At 38.7% G+C, this 20997-nt stretch overlaps 1 protein-coding gene across 4 annotated transcripts in view; it reads right to left on the bottom strand.

Moving 5' to 3' along the window:
- Nucleotides 1–20997, bottom strand: part of ARHGAP6 (Rho GTPase activating protein 6) — a 314313-nt gene that overhangs the window by 40919 nt on the left and 252397 nt on the right. For all 4 annotated transcript variants that reach the window (XM_058827263.1, XM_058827270.1, XM_058827278.1 and 1 more), the window contains 2 exons: nt 19291–19450; nt 618–689 (listed from right to left, as the gene is read on the bottom strand). In XM_058827263.1, the coding sequence (XP_058683246.1) occupies nt 618–689; nt 19291–19450 (232 nt within the window). The remainder of the gene's footprint in view (nt 1–617; nt 690–19290; nt 19451–20997) is intronic.

Genomic DNA, 20997 nt, shown 5'->3' with positions numbered 1-20997 from the left:
TCCAGTGTCACAGTATTTAGACTTAGTTCAAATGGCTCCGAATTACAGGTCAACTTCAGGTCTTGGATTAGGATCCAGCCCATAAAGCTGATTAGTGTCCAAACAAAAGAGTACAACCATATCTGTAAATCCATGTCACATGGAGTTTATTAAAATCCAACTGATCAGTAGCACTGAAGCATTTATATATTTTAAACAATGGCTATTTTCCTAAGGTTAACGACCGAAAAGCATGCCAACTGACTTGCTTGGGCAGTGCTGGGTTTATGTGCTTTGTAAATTGAGAGTACAAATGCAGGTAAAGAACCAGATCATGTTGTACAAACCACATTCTGCACTCAATGGTGAAAATGAGGAGAAAAAACACTGGAGAAAAGATGCAGTCCTTTAAGTCTTCCTTTTTTTCCTCGGGGAAAAAACAACAAACCAAAATATTTCAGTTGAAGAGATCTTAGCTATACTACAGTTAAACAGATAAAACATATTTTTCAGCTTGCAAATAAATACCTAGACAGTATATCAGCTCAACAACATTCTACTTTAAAAAGTATGTATCAGACTGAAGAAATCTCATATGCAAAACTAAGACCTGATCACTAAATATGTATTCATTTTACCTTTGTCTCTGTTCTTCTCCTTTCCTAAAGAGTCCAGTTTCTTTCTTAATGACTTCTTCCTCTTTTGGCCATCTGTAAGAGGCAAAAAATAAAAACAAGAAAAGGAAGTGAGTGAAATAACCCTGAACAAACTGCTGCACAAGCTGTAGGAAGTGTGCACAAGCATGGAGTGAGATGGTCACAGCACTGGGGACCAGGAAGTGTGTGAGGCACACTTCACAAAGGATAAGTCCTCTGGCCCAAAGGATTGTGGCTTTGCTCACCCAAACACTGAGGCTGTACCCCCCTGCATGCTTCTGGGCACATTTACACATATGTGGTCACTGAAGAGTTAATAATGGAGTGGTTTTTTTTGGCTGGATGCTCTCAATACCAAAGCACCATAAACCTAAAAGGTACTGGATAGCCCTCATCCATGGTCACAAGACTGTGATTCAGGTGTGGAACTAAAGGTAGTATGTGGAAAGGGAGGATTACTAACATCCAGGATAAAGCTCTGCATACCAGCCATATCAGTTGGGTGATAGCTGACCACCTTCACATGACCCATCTGATCTGAATTCATTTTGGGAGCTGGCAGTTGGGTACAGCATGTCCAGATTGGTTCAGATGGATTAGAGCCTCAGAGAAATTTTTGTTCTGACGACCAATATATTGTCCAAGTTTCCATTAAGGTATTAAGGACCAAAGGTTTTAAGCAATATCAGAGGCAGGCTGGTTCTTGAAACATTTATTTCAAAAGGCTGGGTATCATTATTTCCTTCAGCAGCATCTTTTATAATGAAAAGTCAACAAAACAGAATTTTATTTATTAGGTCTCAACAAATACCAGGGATTAAGTCAGGGGCCTGCTTTAACTTGTACCTTTGGAATTTTTTAAGTTCCAAAGCAATATAAAGGGTCTACCAGAGGGACTGATATGCTAACATAGACACTGCTCTAGATAAAGTTTAACGAACGTGTACCTTTACCCTTACTGAGTTTGTAGTATGTCAAAAACTCAAAAATAAGCACACCACATCCATTTCACTTTTAGGGCAAGAGAATCACCAAGTAATCTGCCTCAACACATTTTTCTAGTTTTGTAAGCCAGTGTCTTAAGTGGTCTTTTACAGCAAGGAACATACCGCAAAGGAGTGAAGTCGATCTTTGTTAATGAACTCTAATCTTTGCAATTAGGGGTCATGAGAGAACACAAGCTATTTCTCCATACTTTTCCCTCAAATCCCACTGAAAACCAAGTCCAGAACATTACTCGATAGACTGCTCAACAAGTTCTGGCTTTTTTATAGCAAATTAATACCCTTTTGATTTAAAAGTAACCTTTCTTTTTACTTTGTGTAATGGTGGTTGGACCAACTCCACTTGCACACTTGCACTCTGCAGTTTCCAGGATTTTATTTCCAGGATATTATATTCCCAGGATACCACAGAATGGTTAGGGTTGGAGGGGACCTCTAGTCCCTTCCTAGGAGATCATCTAGTCCAACCACCCCCACAGTTCAGGGTGATCTGGAGCAGGCAACACAGGAATTTGTCCAGGTGGGTTTGGAATGTCTCCAGAGAGGGAGACTCTACAACCTCCCTGGAGAGCCAGTTCCAGTGCTTTGACTTCCTCAATGTGAAGAAGTTCTTTGTCCTGCTGAGGTGAAAATTCTCGTGTTTTAGTTTATGGCTGTTGCTCCTTGTCCTGTTGCTGGGCAGCACTGAAAAAGAGTCTGGGGCCATCCCCATCCTCTTGGCACCCATCTGTGGGATATTTATATGGACTGATGAGATCTCCTCTCAGTCTTCTCAAATCTAAACATGCCCAGGTCCCTTAATCTCTTCTCACAGCTGAGATGCTCCAGACCTCTCATCATCTTTGTAGGCATTTGCTGGACCCTCACCAGTAGCTGACTGTCTCTCTTGTACTGAGGAGCCACAGCTGGCCAGAGAACTCTGGATGTGGCCTCACTGAGGGTGAGAAGATGGGCGGGATCACCTCCCTTGATCTGCTGGCAAAGCTCTTCCTGATGCACCGCAGGACACCAGCAGCCCTCCTGGATGGAAGGGTTCCCGGCACTCACAACTCAGATATTCGGTTCCTGTCTCGAGGTACAATTGCCATGGTTATGTTAAATCCCCTTTTCCCACCCCTGCTGTGGTGAGAATTCATCTCTCTGAATAAGGCTAGATGGGTAAGGTATTCTGGATGAGAGTTCAGCAATACAATGCTGGTAATTCGTTGCCTGATATGGTCTATGATTAGATTTTCCTTTTTTCTTAGCTGCATGACAAAGCTATAAGTCAAAGTCATATTCTGATTGATGAAAAGCCCAGACTTTTCACACCTTCTGAAATTTCCTGTTGCTAAGATTGAGTTTTTAAGAGAAATTCTTTCACCTCATGGCAATATGAATAGTTGGTAGCCTGCTTACATACACCTGACGGTACAGCTTGTTTTTAAAAGGATCCCTGCTACCATTGTGTTCTGGCTTTACAACTATAAAATAATTTTAAAATTATTTTCCATGTTATAAATTCAAATCACTGCTTCACAGACTCTTTTTGATAGATGACTAATATTTCTTTGGAATCACAGAGCCTTATTCTCCAAAAACCCATTTACTGATATTCTGACATCCCACTGAAGTCTACTGAGACATAAAAAAATGAGAGAAAGAATCAAAATTTTATCTAAAATGCAGTGCTTTGCTATGATAATTTACATTTGCAGTTTACTCCATGGCAAGAGAAAAAGAGTTGCATATGAAAATAGGGCTCAGAAGAATCTCAGTAAAAAGCTAAAGCTCAGAAGATCTGCCAAGAGGTCTGAGGTCAGCTCAAGTTCTCCTCCCCAGCAATAGAAATGATAAATTGCAGTCTATACACTGTACATATAAATATGTTTTCAAATGACTGTTAATGGAGGGCACATCAGGCATGAACATTGATGAAATATTCATAATGTGTTTAAAGACTTATGCAACTCCAGCAGTTTTACATATTAAATGAACCCAATTCACAATAATAATGCTTAGTACTTATTAGCTGCAGTGTGGTTTTGAGAATATAATTAATATCCAACACGTTCTTGAGAAACAGGCAAAGCATTATTACCCACGCTTAATACTTACTACATGTTTTTTTTAACTAATTAGCAAATACTTATGCAAAACAGTATTTTATCAGTCCAAAATACTATTAGGTATCGATAGATTACTACTTTCTAATTTCCACTTTGGAAAAGTTTAAACCACATAGCAATAAAAGCTGTTCAGCTATTATCTAGCCTTTTGTGTATATAATTGTCAATTTATGTCTTCTTTCTGTAGATTGACAGTACACTGCTCCTTCAACAGATTCCACTCAAGAACATTAGCACAACCAGAGAAGCACTCAAATGGCAACTGTCACAGTGAAGGAAGCTTCATTTTTTTTCCTTTGCTAATCCATTCTGCTTTTCCTGAAGGACACCTGTGCAGGCAGCTGTGCAGATCAGTTTGTTTTTCAGAAATGGACTTGATCTGTTCAGTACTTACTAATTTATATGTTTGCTGCATTTTTCACTGCAATGCATACATCACTCCCTAGGCATCTATGTATTAAGACTAGCACCATGAATATTTAAAAGACCAAGCATTTAGAATCAAACTCCTGAGTGCACATTAAATTGCTACGTGACCTGTTTTTTCAAAGTGGTGAGCACTTCCAGGTTCAGTTAATGCCATAAAGACTTTTCTATTTGAAAAATTAGGTCATCTCTTTAGGTCTCTGTCAGTGAACCACACAGACCACAGAATACAAGATTATTTGTACTGATCTACTGACTTTTCCCAAGAATTGAACAATCTGACTTCTGAGATTATCAAAACTTAAATACTTCGGGTTAAAGTTGAAATTCTCCTGTAGTGTCATCATTAATACAATTTTTTAGCATTTATACCATGAAATCCCAGATTTTCTACAGACCATCTGAGGGCTTAGATTTCTCTCTAAGTGAGACCATGGTTCTACAAGCTAGGTAATAGTAAGTCATTTTCACTCTGAGGATAGATAAACTTCAGCCTTAACAGTTAAAACTTAAGAAGAAAGAAAGAGTACTTTGTAAGTTCTTTAAATTATTGTTCTATTGCTTTGCACAAGACCATCCACCAACACCTTCTATGACTGAAAGAGGGGGACTGCAGGCTGAATCCTGTTACTATTTACTTCCAGTACTTCTTCATACAATTTATATTTATGGAAATGAACAAGTCTATTTGGTAGGTAGAAGTGTTTCTCAGCGTAGGCTAAAGCATCACAAATTAAGTATAGGGAATCAGCTCAGAATTATACGGTTTGCAGCACACAAAGTTAATACTCAGGAAGTCTTGGCCAACAGTTTCAGATTATGTCACTTAATAGTCAATATCCTGTGAAACCCTAATCTAATATGCTTTTAATAATTAATACATTATGCATTAAAAAAGTACAGCAGCAAAGCTTTGTACATAATTTCTGGGACACCATTACAGTATTAGGCTTCAGATAATGAAAAGAATACCCTCTCAAATATGCTTGAAGTGAACCTGTAACAAAAATAGGATTCTTCAGCACTTTCCTTATACATGGTGGGGGGGGGTGGGTTGGATTATCTATAAGAATTATATTTCTTTTATGTTACTTACATGCAAGGACACTTTATTTCTCAAAAACATGATTCATAGATTCGTATAAATCCTTTAAACTAATTTATCTCAGTAGGCTTTTGACATAAGAGATGATGTGCTGCTGACAGGGCTGTAGAACAAGAACTTCCCATTTATTGGCAAGTTCCTTTGCTTAAGAGAAATTAGTTTCTTGTCCATTTGGGGAAGAATGTTTGTCAAGTTCCACAATTTAAGGGTTATTTTTACGTAGTATAAAAAGAGGACCTATCTCAGTGATTATTATCAGACCCATAGCTCAATTATCAAAACAGAAATGGATAAAAAGGTTAATATAGTGAGATTTCTAAACTACTTCTTCATAGTAATTCTAATTCTATTCATAGCCATTTTTCTTAATAACCATTAGTAATTGGATCTAACAGCACTTAAAGAAAAAAAAATCTGAATATATCTTCTAAGACTGCAATCAATTCTGTCTTAAAAATTACTACCAATGGCACCACAAAGCACAGTTAGACCTCTTTTGAGCACTCCTTGGTTCACTTCACTCATTCCAGAGCAACTAATTTCCCAAGTGCCAGCCTCCCACAGCCAGCCTGTGTGCTAAATGTCAAGCTGCAGGCTCTCTGGCCTGTGCAATACTGCAAGTAATTGAGAGTGTCAATCAGAAAACACTGCTAAATTCTGTTGACAGAGCACAATAAAGGCAAGACTGTGCTTCATTCACTGACAGTTGCACAGTGTTTATGGTTGCAGTTGCTTCTTTGAGTCACTATACAAGTCAAATTTACTTCTGAATATGCACTTGGGGCTGCTCTGCTGAAGAAGAGGGTGCTGGTTTTACTTAGCCATTTCTGTGACTATAAATGTCCATCTTGAAATATTTATTTTTAAAAACTTGTTGAAATGTCCTGTCCCCATGCAGTAACTTCCAAGGCACTGCCAACTGCAACACAGATGGAAGAGAAAAAAATTCAACCAGAGAAACAGGATTTTGGTACATAAAGCAACATGACAAGGCTGAGGCTTCAGGTATTTCTTATCACTCTCACCCTTTGCCTCAGCCACACACACACAAGACCTCCATCAGTGATGTAGATTACTGTATTTATGCAGAAGCCTTGGACTACTGTCCCATTTTTCCTTATGGCCTATGTTCCATGCTTTATTTCACTTTGACTTAAATCAGCATTTCCTTGTGCTTGTCAGCTGGCAGCTGATGGAAGAAAAGCCATAATCATTCAAGAATGTCCCACAGCTGCAGACATGACCTTCCAGGCTTCCCGGCTCATAGATGCTCACTCCGGCCACAGCGCCAGGTTCAGGCTGCGCGCCAAAGGCACCACACACACTACGGAGGCAAGAGGCTTTCCTCTTACATGCTGCTTCCTCTGATGCAGCAAACAAGCTTCAGCATTCCCCTCTCTGAGAAGTTCCTGAAGAATGTGTTTATGGCAGAAGAAATGGCGTGAAAAGGGCAGAGCTGAAGTCAAAGCCAGTTTTTCAGGAGAAGGGACTTCCCTCCCACTGGGCTGTGCACACTGCTGGAGCACTGCAGCACTCTGGGCAGGGGCACCACCTGACCCAAACCCTTCTCAGGGCAATGGTCAGAAACCAGGAGAGCTGTGGGGAAAGTTGACTGAGCAGGAAACAACGTTCTCAGCAACACACAGTGCATACAATACAACCACTTGAGAAAAACCACAACCATCAGACAGAAGTGTGCTTTTAATTCACCTCTTCCACATCCCAGCAGACTCTTCGGTAACCTGTGGTTAATCTTCTTCAGACCTAGGCTTCAGTTCCTCTGGGCTAAGGCACTGCTAATTGTTAAAATGAAACACAGACAAATTACAAAGTCCAGCAGCACAGGTTTAAGTGATTCAGCTACTGGAAGTTTAAACGCTTCACTATACACAATTTCTTTACTGTTGAACGGTAAGAATTTCATCATACTGGTAGATGGATTAAATTATTTATCTAGGAAGTATTGAGAAGTTTCACAGAAACTTGTCTAGAAGGCAAAGCTGATGGAAATCTTACCTACTTCAAATAAAGCTGCATCCCTACAGGAACTACTGTTTTATTAATCAAATAACAGCTCACAATAACCTACTGTGGTTCTGACAAATTTTTAAAAAAACCCAAACAACCAACCCTACGTAGTAACTTGCATGCCAGGTAATAAGATATTTTTACATGCATCTGTTGATACTGTACAGCTATTCTGAAGGCAAAGGTGATATATCAATTTATATTAGCTGAACATATTACCAGTAGACCACCCTTTCTTTTAGGAAAACAAATCTGAAAAGTGTAGTTCCAAACTAGACCCAAATCTAGAAAAATGCACTATTTCTATTGACACCTATTTGCAAGGTCTGTTTCTATCAGAAAGAGCCATGACCCGACTTGCTGAACAAAAATGCTGTTGGAAAATACAGACTATAACTGCAGTGAAATAGGTATTCTCCTTCACAAAAAAATCCCACAAACAAACAAACCAACTAAATGAACAAAAACCCAAGACCACCACCACAACCAACAAAACAACAACTTTGGTCACTCCTCTAATTCAGGTAGCAAATGCTACTCAACTCCTGCGGCTAGAGGAATCATAAGAACCATGACATTTCCACTTCACTTGCCTACATGTTCCCTGGTGCATTTAAGGACTTAATTAGTCTCCAAGTATATATACTGTAAAAAAAATGACTACTTTTGTATTTTCAAATATGTTCTTCATATGATTGTCTGTTATAGACAATCTTTATTGTTTAAACAGGCATTAGCTGGTGAGCAAATGTAGTTGCAATGTATTCTAAGGGTGAGAACCAAACCTGTGTTGATGGGGAATATGGGATCTGAGCTCTGGAGTGAGGTCAGGGCTCCTGAAACCACAGTCAGAGGGAGGAGGATTTGAGAGCCCACCCATGCAAGGAGAAGAGCTGGGAAGGAGCAGCTTCCCAGGCCTGCCCAGGCCTCTGCACTCCTGCTGTGCAGGAAGCTGCAGGTCTCACAGATGAACACAGCACAGCTGCACCAAAAGAAACACTTCAGCAAGTACAAAGTGGATGCCTGCCTTGTTTGTGCAAGCTGTATATAAATATCCTGAAACTAACAGAATTTTCAATAGTTGCAAATTTTTCAAACCACCACAACAAAACCAAGAATAAAGTTTCCTATCTTTCCTTTTATTTTTTTTTATTTTTTCAGTTTTGTTTAAGGTATTCTTAAATCTTTCTGCATTTGGACTATTAACTAGAAATAACTGTGTTGGAGAATCCAGGAAAAAAACCCTCTTCAGTTATTTTGCCGTTACCGTAATAAAAACATACATTTTTTTTTTTGCCATTTAAATATTTTTTAACTAGTAATACATTTAAGATGGCTGCATTGCATAAGCTCTGAGAAACAGGATATTCTTTGAATTTTAGAATCCAAACACTAAATTATAATTGTCTGGGAGTTGATTTGTTAAATCTTTAGCTGGACCTAAGGAAAAAACTCATTTTGACACAAAAATAAACAGCTGCTCAAGTACTTTTCTATGCCAGAATAAGGAAAATGGCTGCTGCTGCCATACATGGAAGGGATGATGGAAGTCAGTCAAAAAATCCATGCAAAGCTACCTGGCAGTCTTTAGCGGATTATGAAGAAAAGGTCAAATGCTCTTGTATGTGGCTGTTAGTGGAGAGCAGCAAAAAACAGGCAAATTCCTAGAAAGGGAAAACAGATGCAGAGTGCCAGATTTGACTTCCCTGTGCACACCCAGATTTTCAACTCATACACAGCTCGGCTTGCTTCAGCACCTACACTGGCACATGATTTCCTCTGTCATAAGAAATCCCAAATCATAGTAATCTAACAAAATAATCTTAAAACCCCACCTCCCACCCCCCAACAAAACCCTTAAAAAAAAGCCAGAGTGTGGTCCAGGTCTTTTGATGGAGCACATGCCTTGTGTCAATAATGAAAGTAAAAAATGTGTCTAGGCACACAAAAATTAGTGGGAACCACTCCTTCTAGGCTTCAGGGTGTATTTGCTACATTGACACTGATGACAGGGTTCATGAAACAGTAATGTCAAGTAGCAGGTGCAAGACAAAATATAGACACTACTTTTTCTCATTATAGCAGTATCCACAGTGTGACAGGAGTTTCCCTAATCTCCAAAGATAGGAAAGTTCCTGACTTAAATAGACTATGATCCATCAGGAACCTTGCTGCTGCCCTTCTAAGTGGAAGACACTCAGAAATTGTGATGATGGGCAGGGGTTTGAAAGCTCTGAGAAAGACTGAACAACACTCCCTTCTTGGAGTGTTTTCTTAATTCAGAAAAACTGTCAACACTAAAACATTAAAAAAAAAAAAAAAAGGTCAAAAATTATCTACACTAATAAATGAAAACAACTATAGTCAACGAAAGTATTTTAGCTGTACTTAATTAAAAACACAAAATGAAAACCAAACAGGAGTCTTGAGGCTATAGTTTGAGATAAAAAAATACAAATAAGAGCTCTAAAACGGCTTTCAGTTGATTAGGGAAGTTGGGGGGGGGGGGGGGCAGGCAGGGAAGAAACTGACTTTCTCCTGGCTCCAACTACTTAAATAAAAAGTAATTTTATAATGTGGATGGGAGTTACACTAGTGTTCTCTCAAAGAGAGAGTAACTAGAGTATAACTAAGGTTACATTAGTGTTCTCTCAAAGATTCAGGAAAAAAACCCAAATATACCTATTTGTGCAAAGCTGTTTTATAACTTTGTAACACGGAGGGAAGAGAGTAGTTTGATGCTATTTCTAGTCAAAATGACCCTTGATTTGATAAGGAGAGTTACCTTCAATCCATACACTAGAGGGTGGGTCAGGGCAGAACAGATACAATTACCAGCAGGTGGCTGGCCTTGGATTCATTGTTATCAATAAACTCACTTGTACAACTGCATTGGAAGGCGAAGAACCAACCAAGTTTCTTTACATCTCAGTCAGACCTTTCCCCCCACCTTGCTCTCAGCATGAGCATGAGTTGAGCTCTTCAAAGGAAGAGGAAATTTCTCTAACCATCTGGAATTTAGCAGACCAGTCAGTGCTCACAGAGATGGTCCAGGGCACCCAGGTCTCCACCGAACATCACCTTATTGTTATGATTCCTTTGTATAAGGGTCACTCACCTTAAAGAAGAAGCCACACAAGAAAATAAAACAGTTTTCATAACTTACTCCCTCTGGGACTAATTAAACTAGTTCAAATTAATCCTGCTCAGAGTTGTGATGAAGAAAAAAAATGAGAGGAGCTCTCAATGCCTGGAAGTGAAATCATGGTGCATCAGGTCTCTCACTGGACAGTTTGTTTGGTGGCTCAAATAACTGAGTTGTTATCCCTCTGAAAAATGACCAACGGATCTTACTTCTAATAATGTCTCTTTGTAGCAATTACCTGTCCTTTGTATCATCAATCATAACAGAAACAGGTGTTGAAAATGTAAACCACACAGAAAAAAGACACAAAGAGCTCTTCAGAGAACACTTGGGTTGACTTCCTGCACCGAAATAGTCACATGGACATCTGTCTAATCTATTCTTAAAAACCTTCAGCAGGAGATTAAGTCTCCATTAAATCTCAAGGCAGCCTTTTCCGTGTAAAAGCCTAATACAAAGATATATATAGTACCACAGCTCTGATAAAATAAATCTATCTGGAGTCACTTTATCTTTCCTAATCAGTATCTGGAGACATTACGCTTCTGGCATCAACCACAGTTCCACTTAAATCATGCCTGTAGAAAAACTAGAGAAAATTTTTCTACCTAAGACAAGAACAAAATCATCAGGAATACTTCCCTACTGCACTTCTGAAAGAAGCAACAAATGCAAGATAACAGAAATATGTCTGGTTTTCAACTGAAATTTTTGAAGTATACTGGAAGAACACGTGCTATACCGGTGTTCCACGTTGGTAAAGCTCTGCCAAAGGCAAGCAAAACATGGAAACTAGTAGGCTGCAATGTCAGTACTCTTAGTAAAGGTCCAAAAGCTTTTTCCTTGGCATATATTTACTGGTATTTATTCTTTGGCTTTGAACTACAGTAAATCACAAATTCTTAAGTCACTACAGAATCACTGGACATATACATTGATTACTGGTAAATACAGAACAGCCTAGATGGGTATTCAGAATCAAAAGGGAAGTACTACATGAAGTGTTAAAGACTTTTGGCAGAACACAACCAAGAATATCTCTGTTTCACTAGTGTTCTCTCAAAGATTTAAGAAAAAAACCCCAAATAAACCTAATTGTGCAAAGCTGTTTTAGAGCCTCTGTCTGTGTATTTTGCTTCCCAACACTGATTGTCTCTACCATATGTCTCAACTTTTGAATATGGCCAATGGTCATGATCAATGTTTTAAAATGAAAGCTGAGATTTTCATGCTGACTCTAAAATAGACAAAATACCAAATATATCTATATGAACTTCAAGTCAATACCTATTTCAGGTGTACTCTTAAGGAATAGGAACATTATCTTAGGATAGGAACATTAGATAGGATTTCTTTTTGTCTCAGAAGTAATTTTTAAATTCCATGGGACATGATATCAAATATATGTTGTATATATAACATCAAATATATGTTGCAGCAGTCTCTGGATCTGAATTTTTCAAAAGCAGTAACCTAAATATACAACAGACAGTATCTAAATAAGCAACTGCCCTAGCAAGGAAAAACCCTGGTCATGATTCCATCTTGTCTAACTTTTCGTATTTGTATAAGGAAATGCAGATTGTAACATTTCCTTATTTATCTTAGGAATTTAAGCACGATCTCTCCTTCACTGTGAAGGGAACTGAAAGACTCCTGCCTGTCAGCACTCCACCCAATGAGCCCCACAGCTAAGCATTCCTTCAATGTCCATCCCTGTCCTCATTCCTTTCCTCTCTCTCCACAAAATACACCTACACAACAGGTAAGTATTTTAAATGTGCTAAGGTATAAACTCATTTTGTCATATTTACATTATCAGTGCCATTGATTTCCCCATGAAGCCTACAGTGCTTTCTACCTCTGTCCTGTGTTTATACGGCACAAGGAAAATGCACACTGCTTCTCAAAGCTCCTAGTTATTTACAAAACACTCTTTAGTAAAAAGAAAAGCTTTTTTTGTTTGCAGTGAGTTTTGTAATGAGTAAAACTTTTTGCTTTTAAACCTATTAGCTTGCCTCTGACAGGATAGCTAAGTTGAATAAAGCTTTCCTGATGTAAACAGAGATGGTAAAACTTGCCACATCATACAAGAAAATCTCGGAAATCAATTTGCTGAGCACGGCATAGTCTTTTATTAAAAAACTGCCTCACAGCAAAAATTTGAAAAAGGAACATCCCTCTAAAAACTTTCTTAAGTTTTGAAGATAATAAATTATTTCCCCTGTTGCAATGTTGGAAAAATTATATTCTGGTAAGCTTGATGTATTTCCATTTTGTTCCTTTCTCAACAGTGGCAAAAAAATAAATTTGAAAGAAAAAATCTCAACAAAAAATTTATGCAAATTTCCTTACTAGGAGAAAAAAAAATTGGTAAGATTTTTTTTTTCTTTCTGCCTGGAAAAACTCCTGTCACCTTCACTTTGATAAATGTCTGTGTAGCATAGTTCAAGGCTGTGTCTCACAACCTCTACCCTGCAGCAGCTGGGACTTCTCTTAGCTTAAAACATTAATTCAATTTTATTTCCTTTTCTTTTCTTTTTTTTTTTTTCTTCCCCCCAGATGGAGAGATATTTGGTTTTGTTTTCTTAGGATGAATAAAAGAATCCTTGGAAAAACACATTTTTCCATGAAATATCTGAAATGGAGGGCACAGGTGGGAAATTTCAGTCTGAAAATCAGAAAGTTAAACAGTTTTTATCTCTGACCAGTCTGTCTAATACAGTATATCCAAGATTTACTAATGTAGTATAAAGGAAGAGAATTTATCTCAGCCTTTCTTGTCTTAAAATATAATCTTCATGAACTCTACTACATTGAAAGAAAATCCACGGACTCATGAGGCCATGCCAGAGACAGTATTTATATGAGAAGAATCAGCAGAGGTTGGCATTAAGAGGGGTGGTAATAAGCCTCTTCACTTGGAGGATACACTGACGCCAGTTCAAAAGCACCCACTCTGTAAGTCTGTAACTCCACAATGTATATGATACAATGTACTTAGATGTTTTCCACTGCCACAACAGCTATAAAGTATATAACATGGTCAGTGATTAAAAACAATGAGCACTTTGGAGCCCTCACAAAACTGTGAGCCCAGATAAAAATCATAGTCACTCTCAGTGTTAAGAAAAATGAATAATGAAATACAATGGCAAGTAATGTAAGCAAAAAACAGATTGAAAGAAGTGCGCCCTGCCAAAATAAACAAGAAGCAGAGAATTGTGTAACTCTTAATTCCCATTTCTATTCACAGCTTAACTGGAATGTATTGGGGACAAAGTACACAAATGATTCGTAAAAATTCACAAAGCCCAGCCATGTTTTCTTCCATTTCAGAGACAGGGTTGTCTCAGCTCTCAGTCTGTAATCACAAACTTTTCCAGCCCTGCTTCTCCAAACTTACCTTGCTAAAACAAGTTGTACAGGAGACCAAAGTGCACATCATGTGCACAGTGTCACATGTCACAAAGCTCCCATGCAAAAACATACACCAGCAGGCATCATCAAGCAGCATCAGTTTCCCTTTAAAATTACTTTCCTTAAATGACTGAGATTGAGTTTAGGCTTCTAAACCTACCCTTACATCATATTCATTACAACTAAATGAATAACCTGAGAACCAGATTTGGCAGTAAAGTTAAGAATTACTTTCTCTCTCCCAAAACATCACAGAATCATCAAGGTTTGAAGAGACATTCAAGATCAGCCACCCCAATTGTCAACCCAGCACCAACATGATCACCATTAAATCACATAGCACAAGTGCTCTCCCATTTACTCTCTCTCTCTCCACAAATCCTCCAGTCCCACTGCAAACAAAGCTCAGAAGACAATATCCTGCTAGGAACTGGCAACAACACAAGCAGTCATTCTCTCTTCTTGAATAAAGAGAAGACGCAAATATGACCCCTGAGTCCCAAATCCTATTCAATCCCCTTCACCAACAGGTTCCTATCATACCTTTAAAACCCAGGCAAATGCTCTAGGAGTTTAATTCCCCTAATTCCCCATTTGCTCGACTCACAATGCCCTAGTAGTTCCCACCACTGCTTCCAAACACAAGATCAGTGAAGTGGGACAGGACTGTGAAGAGAGTAATTATAAATGAGGTATTTAGGAAACTTATCCAATCAAACTTCATTCAACAACCTCTCAGCTCAAGAGATACCTGGAGCAAATGAACAGAAGAAAATGAGCTCCTTTGATCCCAGTTTTACTCTGCAGAAGCCATCTAACTTGAGTTAGCATTTGCTCATGAATACTTTCTGTAAAAGGTTCATTTTTTTCACTACTTTTGTGCAAGGGCATACACAGAATCGTAATGTCACCAAAAAGTAAGCACACCTGAAGTGAGTTTCATCACCATTTTTTTCTCCTATTTCAAAGAGAAGATTGACTTCTCTGAAATGAGAAAAAACACACTATATTGTAAACATGAACAGTGAACAAGCATCACCAGAATGGTACTGTTGTGACATTCAGAATGTCAGCAAATTAAAAATCTTCCACAGAGTAATTGCATTGGTAAAGAGACTGTGTAAGGTTTTGCCTGGAAATTACATCCTCCTGCAACTTAACACATTAACCAAGACAAGATAAATGATTCTTGGTCTAGCTTCTGGTGGCAAATGGGGAGTGACATGGGAGCAAAAGAGGAGTTGATTACAGAACTTGAAAGATAAAAGGCAGAAAAGCAGAACAACAAGAAACAGATGTGAAACATTTAATCAGATATGCAAAACTAGTACCTCTTGATCAACTTGAATTCATTCTAATCACCTACTTCAGTGCGATTATAGCATATTTTAAATTATGTGCTGGTTAAAGAAATTCCTGTGGGAGGTGATCCCTTCTCTGTGACCACAGGATATTTTACTAGGAGATGCTAGTAATGTTCTTCATTAATGGTAATGGCTACAATACAGTGAAGGAGAGGGATTACATATGAGGTATCACATTCTATGCATTCCTACACAATGTGGGAATAGCCAGATGAGCTCTGGAAGAGGAAAACTGCACTAGCTGTGACAAAGGGACCTTCTGAGAATGGGAGGACTGAAGCACTATGAAGAAGCAACCAGTAACAGCATGTCTATGGCTGCAAAGATAAGGCAGAGGCATCTGTACTCTGGTTAACCTCCATACAAGCACGTTTGGCACAAACACTTGTTAACCAAGAACAATGAATTTTTACTTTTCACTATACCTATGCCAGTAAATGTAATTATTCAAATGCCTGCAGGAAGCAAATGCCCAGCAGGCATATGCATGCTCTAATGCAATTCTCAAGCAAGTTTTGAAAAGCAGCCAAAGAACCACAAAAAAGTCTTGACTCTATACACAGCTTTCTAAATTTTCTAATATATAAATAGTTCCACTTGCCTCTACTCATGAATATTTTCATATGGTATTCTCTGAAATAAAAGAGAGTTGTAGAGTACATCTTTCATTTTTCTGGATCTCTCCAGACCTACAGAGCTCCTCTATCTCTCACAGACAGTACTAGTTCTACATATCACTATTGTGGGTTTGCGTTCTTTAAACTGAAAATGTTTAACAGTCTGTTTTTAACTTGAGTCTGGTTTTAACTTAATAGCTGTGATGGAATTTTATTGTACTTGCATTCTTGCATGCCCAAAGTGCCCAAGCCAGTGTCACATGGATAAAACTTGAAATGCCCAGTTTACACATGACCTTTGACTGTGACGATTAACTGGATGGCTGCCTGTAAACTCTTGTCATAAATTTTCATTCCAGACATTTAAAAATGATAGGAACATGAGGTGGACTTCATAGCATCTCTGCAAAGGGCCTAAACCAATCTGTTATAATTTCAGAATATGGTGATTCTTATTCCCCTACCCAAGTACCAGCACAGATGTAGCATGATGGATTGATGGAGTTACTACTATATATATCCACTTCAAAATATTATTTATTTCTGTTGTCAAAATTGGTGCCAAGCTTTGAAATAGGATGGAAGGTTAAATACTAAATGTACCTTAATTCTAGCTACTACTTTCACTTCCTTCAATAGATGGTATTACAACATTTTAAAATTCAATTGTACTGGCTATTCCTTCATGATGTATACCTTAAAATACAGAAAATTTCATGACCTGGTCATTCAAAGCAAGAATGAAGATGTGAAATTATTTGCCTCTTGTTTATCTCACTGGTACTTCCAAACTGGAGAGCAGAACTGAATAGCCAATTTATTTCTCATTCAGACGGAGCCAAGAGATACACAAAATGAGGAGGCCAACAGATGAAAGATGAAACAGTAGCCTGGAGTTCCTGACTTTTTGAAATGCCTTTTATTTTTAAATGTTTAACAAAAATTTATATTCTCATTTAGTTTCTATGCTTACAATTACACTTTTCAGACTCAATATATCTAAAAATAAAAATTATTTCGTGTTTTGTATTTACCCATGTATATACATGCTATGAAAATAAAAATAGTTCTTGTGTGTGATTCAAACCTGGGATTCCCCAAATAGTTGGCCTTTCATGGAAGTCCCAGCAGAACACAAAAAAGCAGAACACGAGAAAGCAGAACACAAAAGCAAGACTCAGTCTTCAAAGCTCAAAGTTTCTGAGCATGTCTCAGTGTCCAGATGGAGACGTGACAAGTGGTGCTCCTCAGGGGCCCATACTGGCAGCACCACTGTGTGATGTCTCCAGCAGTGACACAGGCAGTGACACCGAGTACAGCCTCAGGACATCGGCTGATAACAACAAACTGAGTGCTGCAGTTGGCACACCTGAGGGGTGGGTCGCACCCAGAGGGACCTGGACAAGCCTGAGGACTGGCTCCATGGAAACCTCATGAGGTCCTGCACCTGGACAGCTCCCAGCATCCATACAGGCTGGAAATGAGCAGATTCAGAGCAGCCCTGCTGAGAAGGAATTGGGGGTGCTGGTGGATGAGAGGCTCGACGTGAGCCAGCAATGTGCCTGTGCAGTCCAGAAAACCAAACACATCCCACGCTGCATCCAAAGCAGCGTGGCCAGAAGGGTGAGGGAGGGGATTCTGCCCCTCTACTCCACTCTGGTGAGAACCCACCTGGAGTGCTGCATACAGTTTTGGGGTCCTCAGCACAGGCAGGACATGGACCTGTTAGAGCAGGTCTAGAGAAGGGCCACAGAAATCATCAGAGGGCTGGAGGATCTCTCCTACAAAAACAGGCTGACAGCATTGAGGTTGTTCAGCTCAGAGAAAGAAGACTTTGGTGAAATCTTAGCATAGCCTTTTAGTAATGAAAGGGGGATTAAAAGAAAGATGGGGACAGACATTTTAGTAGGGTCTGTTGAAACAGGAAAAGGGGTAATGGTTTTAGAACAAAAGAGGGTAGATTTAGAGTAGGTGTTAAAAAGCTGTTTTACAGTGAAGGTGGTGATACACTGGAACAGGTTGTCCAGATAGGTGGTAGATGCCTGATCCCTGAAAACATTCAAGGCCAGGCTGGATGGGACTCTGAGCAACCTCACCTAGTGGAAGATGTCCCCACTTACTGCAGGAGGTAGGACTAGATGACCTTTAAGGTCCCTTCCAAACTAAGCTATTCTATGAATGTGCACAGTCAATTGTCTTGGATCCTTATGGTAGCACCTCCATGTGTGTATCTTCATCTCCCACAGAAACAGCCACTGGCAGTTCATACTGGCAGGAATTACTGCAATGCCTTTAGGGCTCCAGTTCCTCCTATGAACATCCTATAAAATTGTTTTCCTGTTGATAAAACTTTTTTTGAGGAACTGATGAGGCTTGAAGAAGTTGATTAAATCCATCTCACTACAAACTGATGCCTTGCTATACATGTGAAATTGGACTTTGTTGGTTTTGGCAGGAGTTTTCTGCAGATCCTAAAGAACTGATGAATACAAAAGCCTGTCTCTTTCACATTTGTTCTTTTCTACATCATTGTTTTCATAGACTGAACAATTTTTTTTCTGCTTAACTTAAGACTCATTAAAAAATTTCTCCTGTGGTAGCACTGTGTATATGCTACCACATAGCACCTCTGGTCAGAGTCAAAGGTGAGAATTTAGTGATCTGTTTTATTCCTTATGTAAGTATACAAATGCAAAGAAACAGGAAAGCCAGAATTGCAGATGATTGAACAGCAGCTATCTCTGCTATGCTTGATATGCAGCTTATAGGAAACAACAGAAACTTTCTCATTATTCAGGCTTAGATCTTTTCCACAGTAACCTAAGTACAGGTCTACCACATGCACATATCCTGCATCAGGATTCTGATAGCTGAGCTTCTCCTTTCCATTTGATCTTCTGTTTCTGAGGAGTTCAATGTTTTATGCTGAAAATTAACTTGTTTTCTAGGAAATAAGCAACATTCTCTTTAGGAAAACTTGGGTAGGACGCATATTATTTAACATAAATGTCTTCACTGTCTATCTGAACTAGTGACAGTTGGCTTCCTTCACAGACAATGTTATACAGAGTGGAAAAAAAATCACTTCTGTGGTAAGATCTACCTGACCTATATAGATATTTAATTCTGGATATCAGGAAATGTAAGAAAAGCATTTTTCTCTCAACTGATTATCAAGACATTGTGGCATGAATGAGTCTGATTTAGATTATCTACCCTGTAGACATCTGCCCTTGATCATATGATCCCACCCCCAGGTGGCCCAAATTGGACACAGCAGACAAACAACTTTACTCATCATTTTTACATAATGACTGCGGTTAAGCAAAACTGAAATAGAAGACAGTATCTGTGGAATACAAAAATCCAGTGTTTACTGCTGTGATATGAAATCAGTGGCTTAACAATCTAAACAGAGAGAGTTTATCAAGTCCTTACCTTTGGGGATAGTAATCTGACAGCCCAGGTCACAGTCCTGCTGCAACTGATAAAAAGCCACTTCCTGCAGCCGAGCACGCTCCAGCTCTGAGAGGCTTTGAACGGGAACTGACTTCAGCCGAACACTGCGCCCTGACATGCTGTTCCAAGTGAAATCACCCTACAGGAAATCAAATGGAAAAATATGAAGCATCATATGGTATGCACAGTTTAATAAACAGAACCATCTCTTTTTACTGCTAGGAAAAGCAACACAGGTTTTTCTCACCAGAAGACCATTTTCTTGGACATATCTAACCTTTCAAATATCTTTATTTTCCCTAGAACAGCATTCCTTAAAAGGGATACAGACATGAAAAACAAGAAGTCAATTCTGTCTGAAGCCATTTAATCAAGTATTGTTGCAAAAACATTAGAATTCCAGTAACAAAAAGCACAAAGCAGGGAAGGGGGGGAAAAAACATGCCCATGTCTGCTTTTCCCAGTTTGCTTTCTCTGTACAGTACTTGACTGTCACTTAATTCTTTTCCTGCACCATTGGTCAGAGCAGCAGACCTCAAAAGGTCCATGGACAACATGCATCTTATCTCCCACATCTTGCTAATCTGACTCTAGCAGACTCAGAGTGCACTGGCAGAGCCCCTTTTCCAACACATCTCATCTCCTTATGATGAGGCTGTGTTTAGAATACGATTGACTGAAGGACAAGATATTCCATGTTTTTGAAGAGCTGCAATAACAACCTGTTTGTTAACATTTATGGAGGAAAACAGTATGAGATATGCTACATCTCTGTAAGGTACCAATTACGCTTGGAAAGCAAACCAAAAGCTTTAGCTGTTGTATATGCCACCTGTGAGAACCTATACAAAAAACTGTTCTCCTAGTATTCAGCTTGGGCCAGAGAAGTAATCATCACTCCAAAAGAAGAGCAAGCACAAAGACAAGCTTAAAGCCTGATAATTAACTTAAAGCAAGACTTTCAGAATTCATCAAAGAGCACAGATTAGTACAGGGAGAGAAAGAAGAATTTGTTTTTCATTCTAACCATGTTAACAAGTAAACATCAATCTTGTCAGTAAGTACAACCTGATGCAGCTGCTGATAATGAAAAAACTCTGATGCACATCAGCTGGGCTGTAAGAAAGCCACCAACCTGCCTTTTATCACAGCGTGGCAGACTTACAATTAATAAACTTCACTCTCATTTTCAGTTTAAATTTTAACATCTGTGCCTTCACTGCATACTAATTTTTCCCACTGTAAACTTATTATTCATCTTTCTGCACATTCATCTGTAGTTAAAGGATTCCCACTGACTTTAGAAATTATTGGCTGAAGCTCCTTAATATAAAAATCAGTAAAATTTGACTTTACTTAGCAGTTATGCATCTTGCTGTATGCAAACATCTTTGTGCATATTTCCATATATTTTGCCCACACATGTATATTTATATAGACACATACAACCTGTACATACATTTGTATTTAAACATATATATATGTATGCACACCTATGACTGTGTGAGTGTATTCACATAGAGATATGAGACAAAAACCATTAACAAATGTGCAGCACCATTTAGCAATACAGATTAAAAGAATTACTTGTGATTCATGAAATATGTCTGGGTTCAGCAAGGAATTTTTTGCCAGAGTAGTTTTTGTAAGTCATTAGGCAATCTTTATAGATAAAGGCATTACCTC

This window comes from Poecile atricapillus, chromosome 1 (assembly GCF_030490865.1).
Source record: "Poecile atricapillus isolate bPoeAtr1 chromosome 1, bPoeAtr1.hap1, whole genome shotgun sequence".
Taxonomy (NCBI): domain Eukaryota; kingdom Metazoa; phylum Chordata; class Aves; order Passeriformes; family Paridae; genus Poecile; species Poecile atricapillus.
This window is presented reverse-complemented; position numbering and strand designations above follow the sequence as displayed.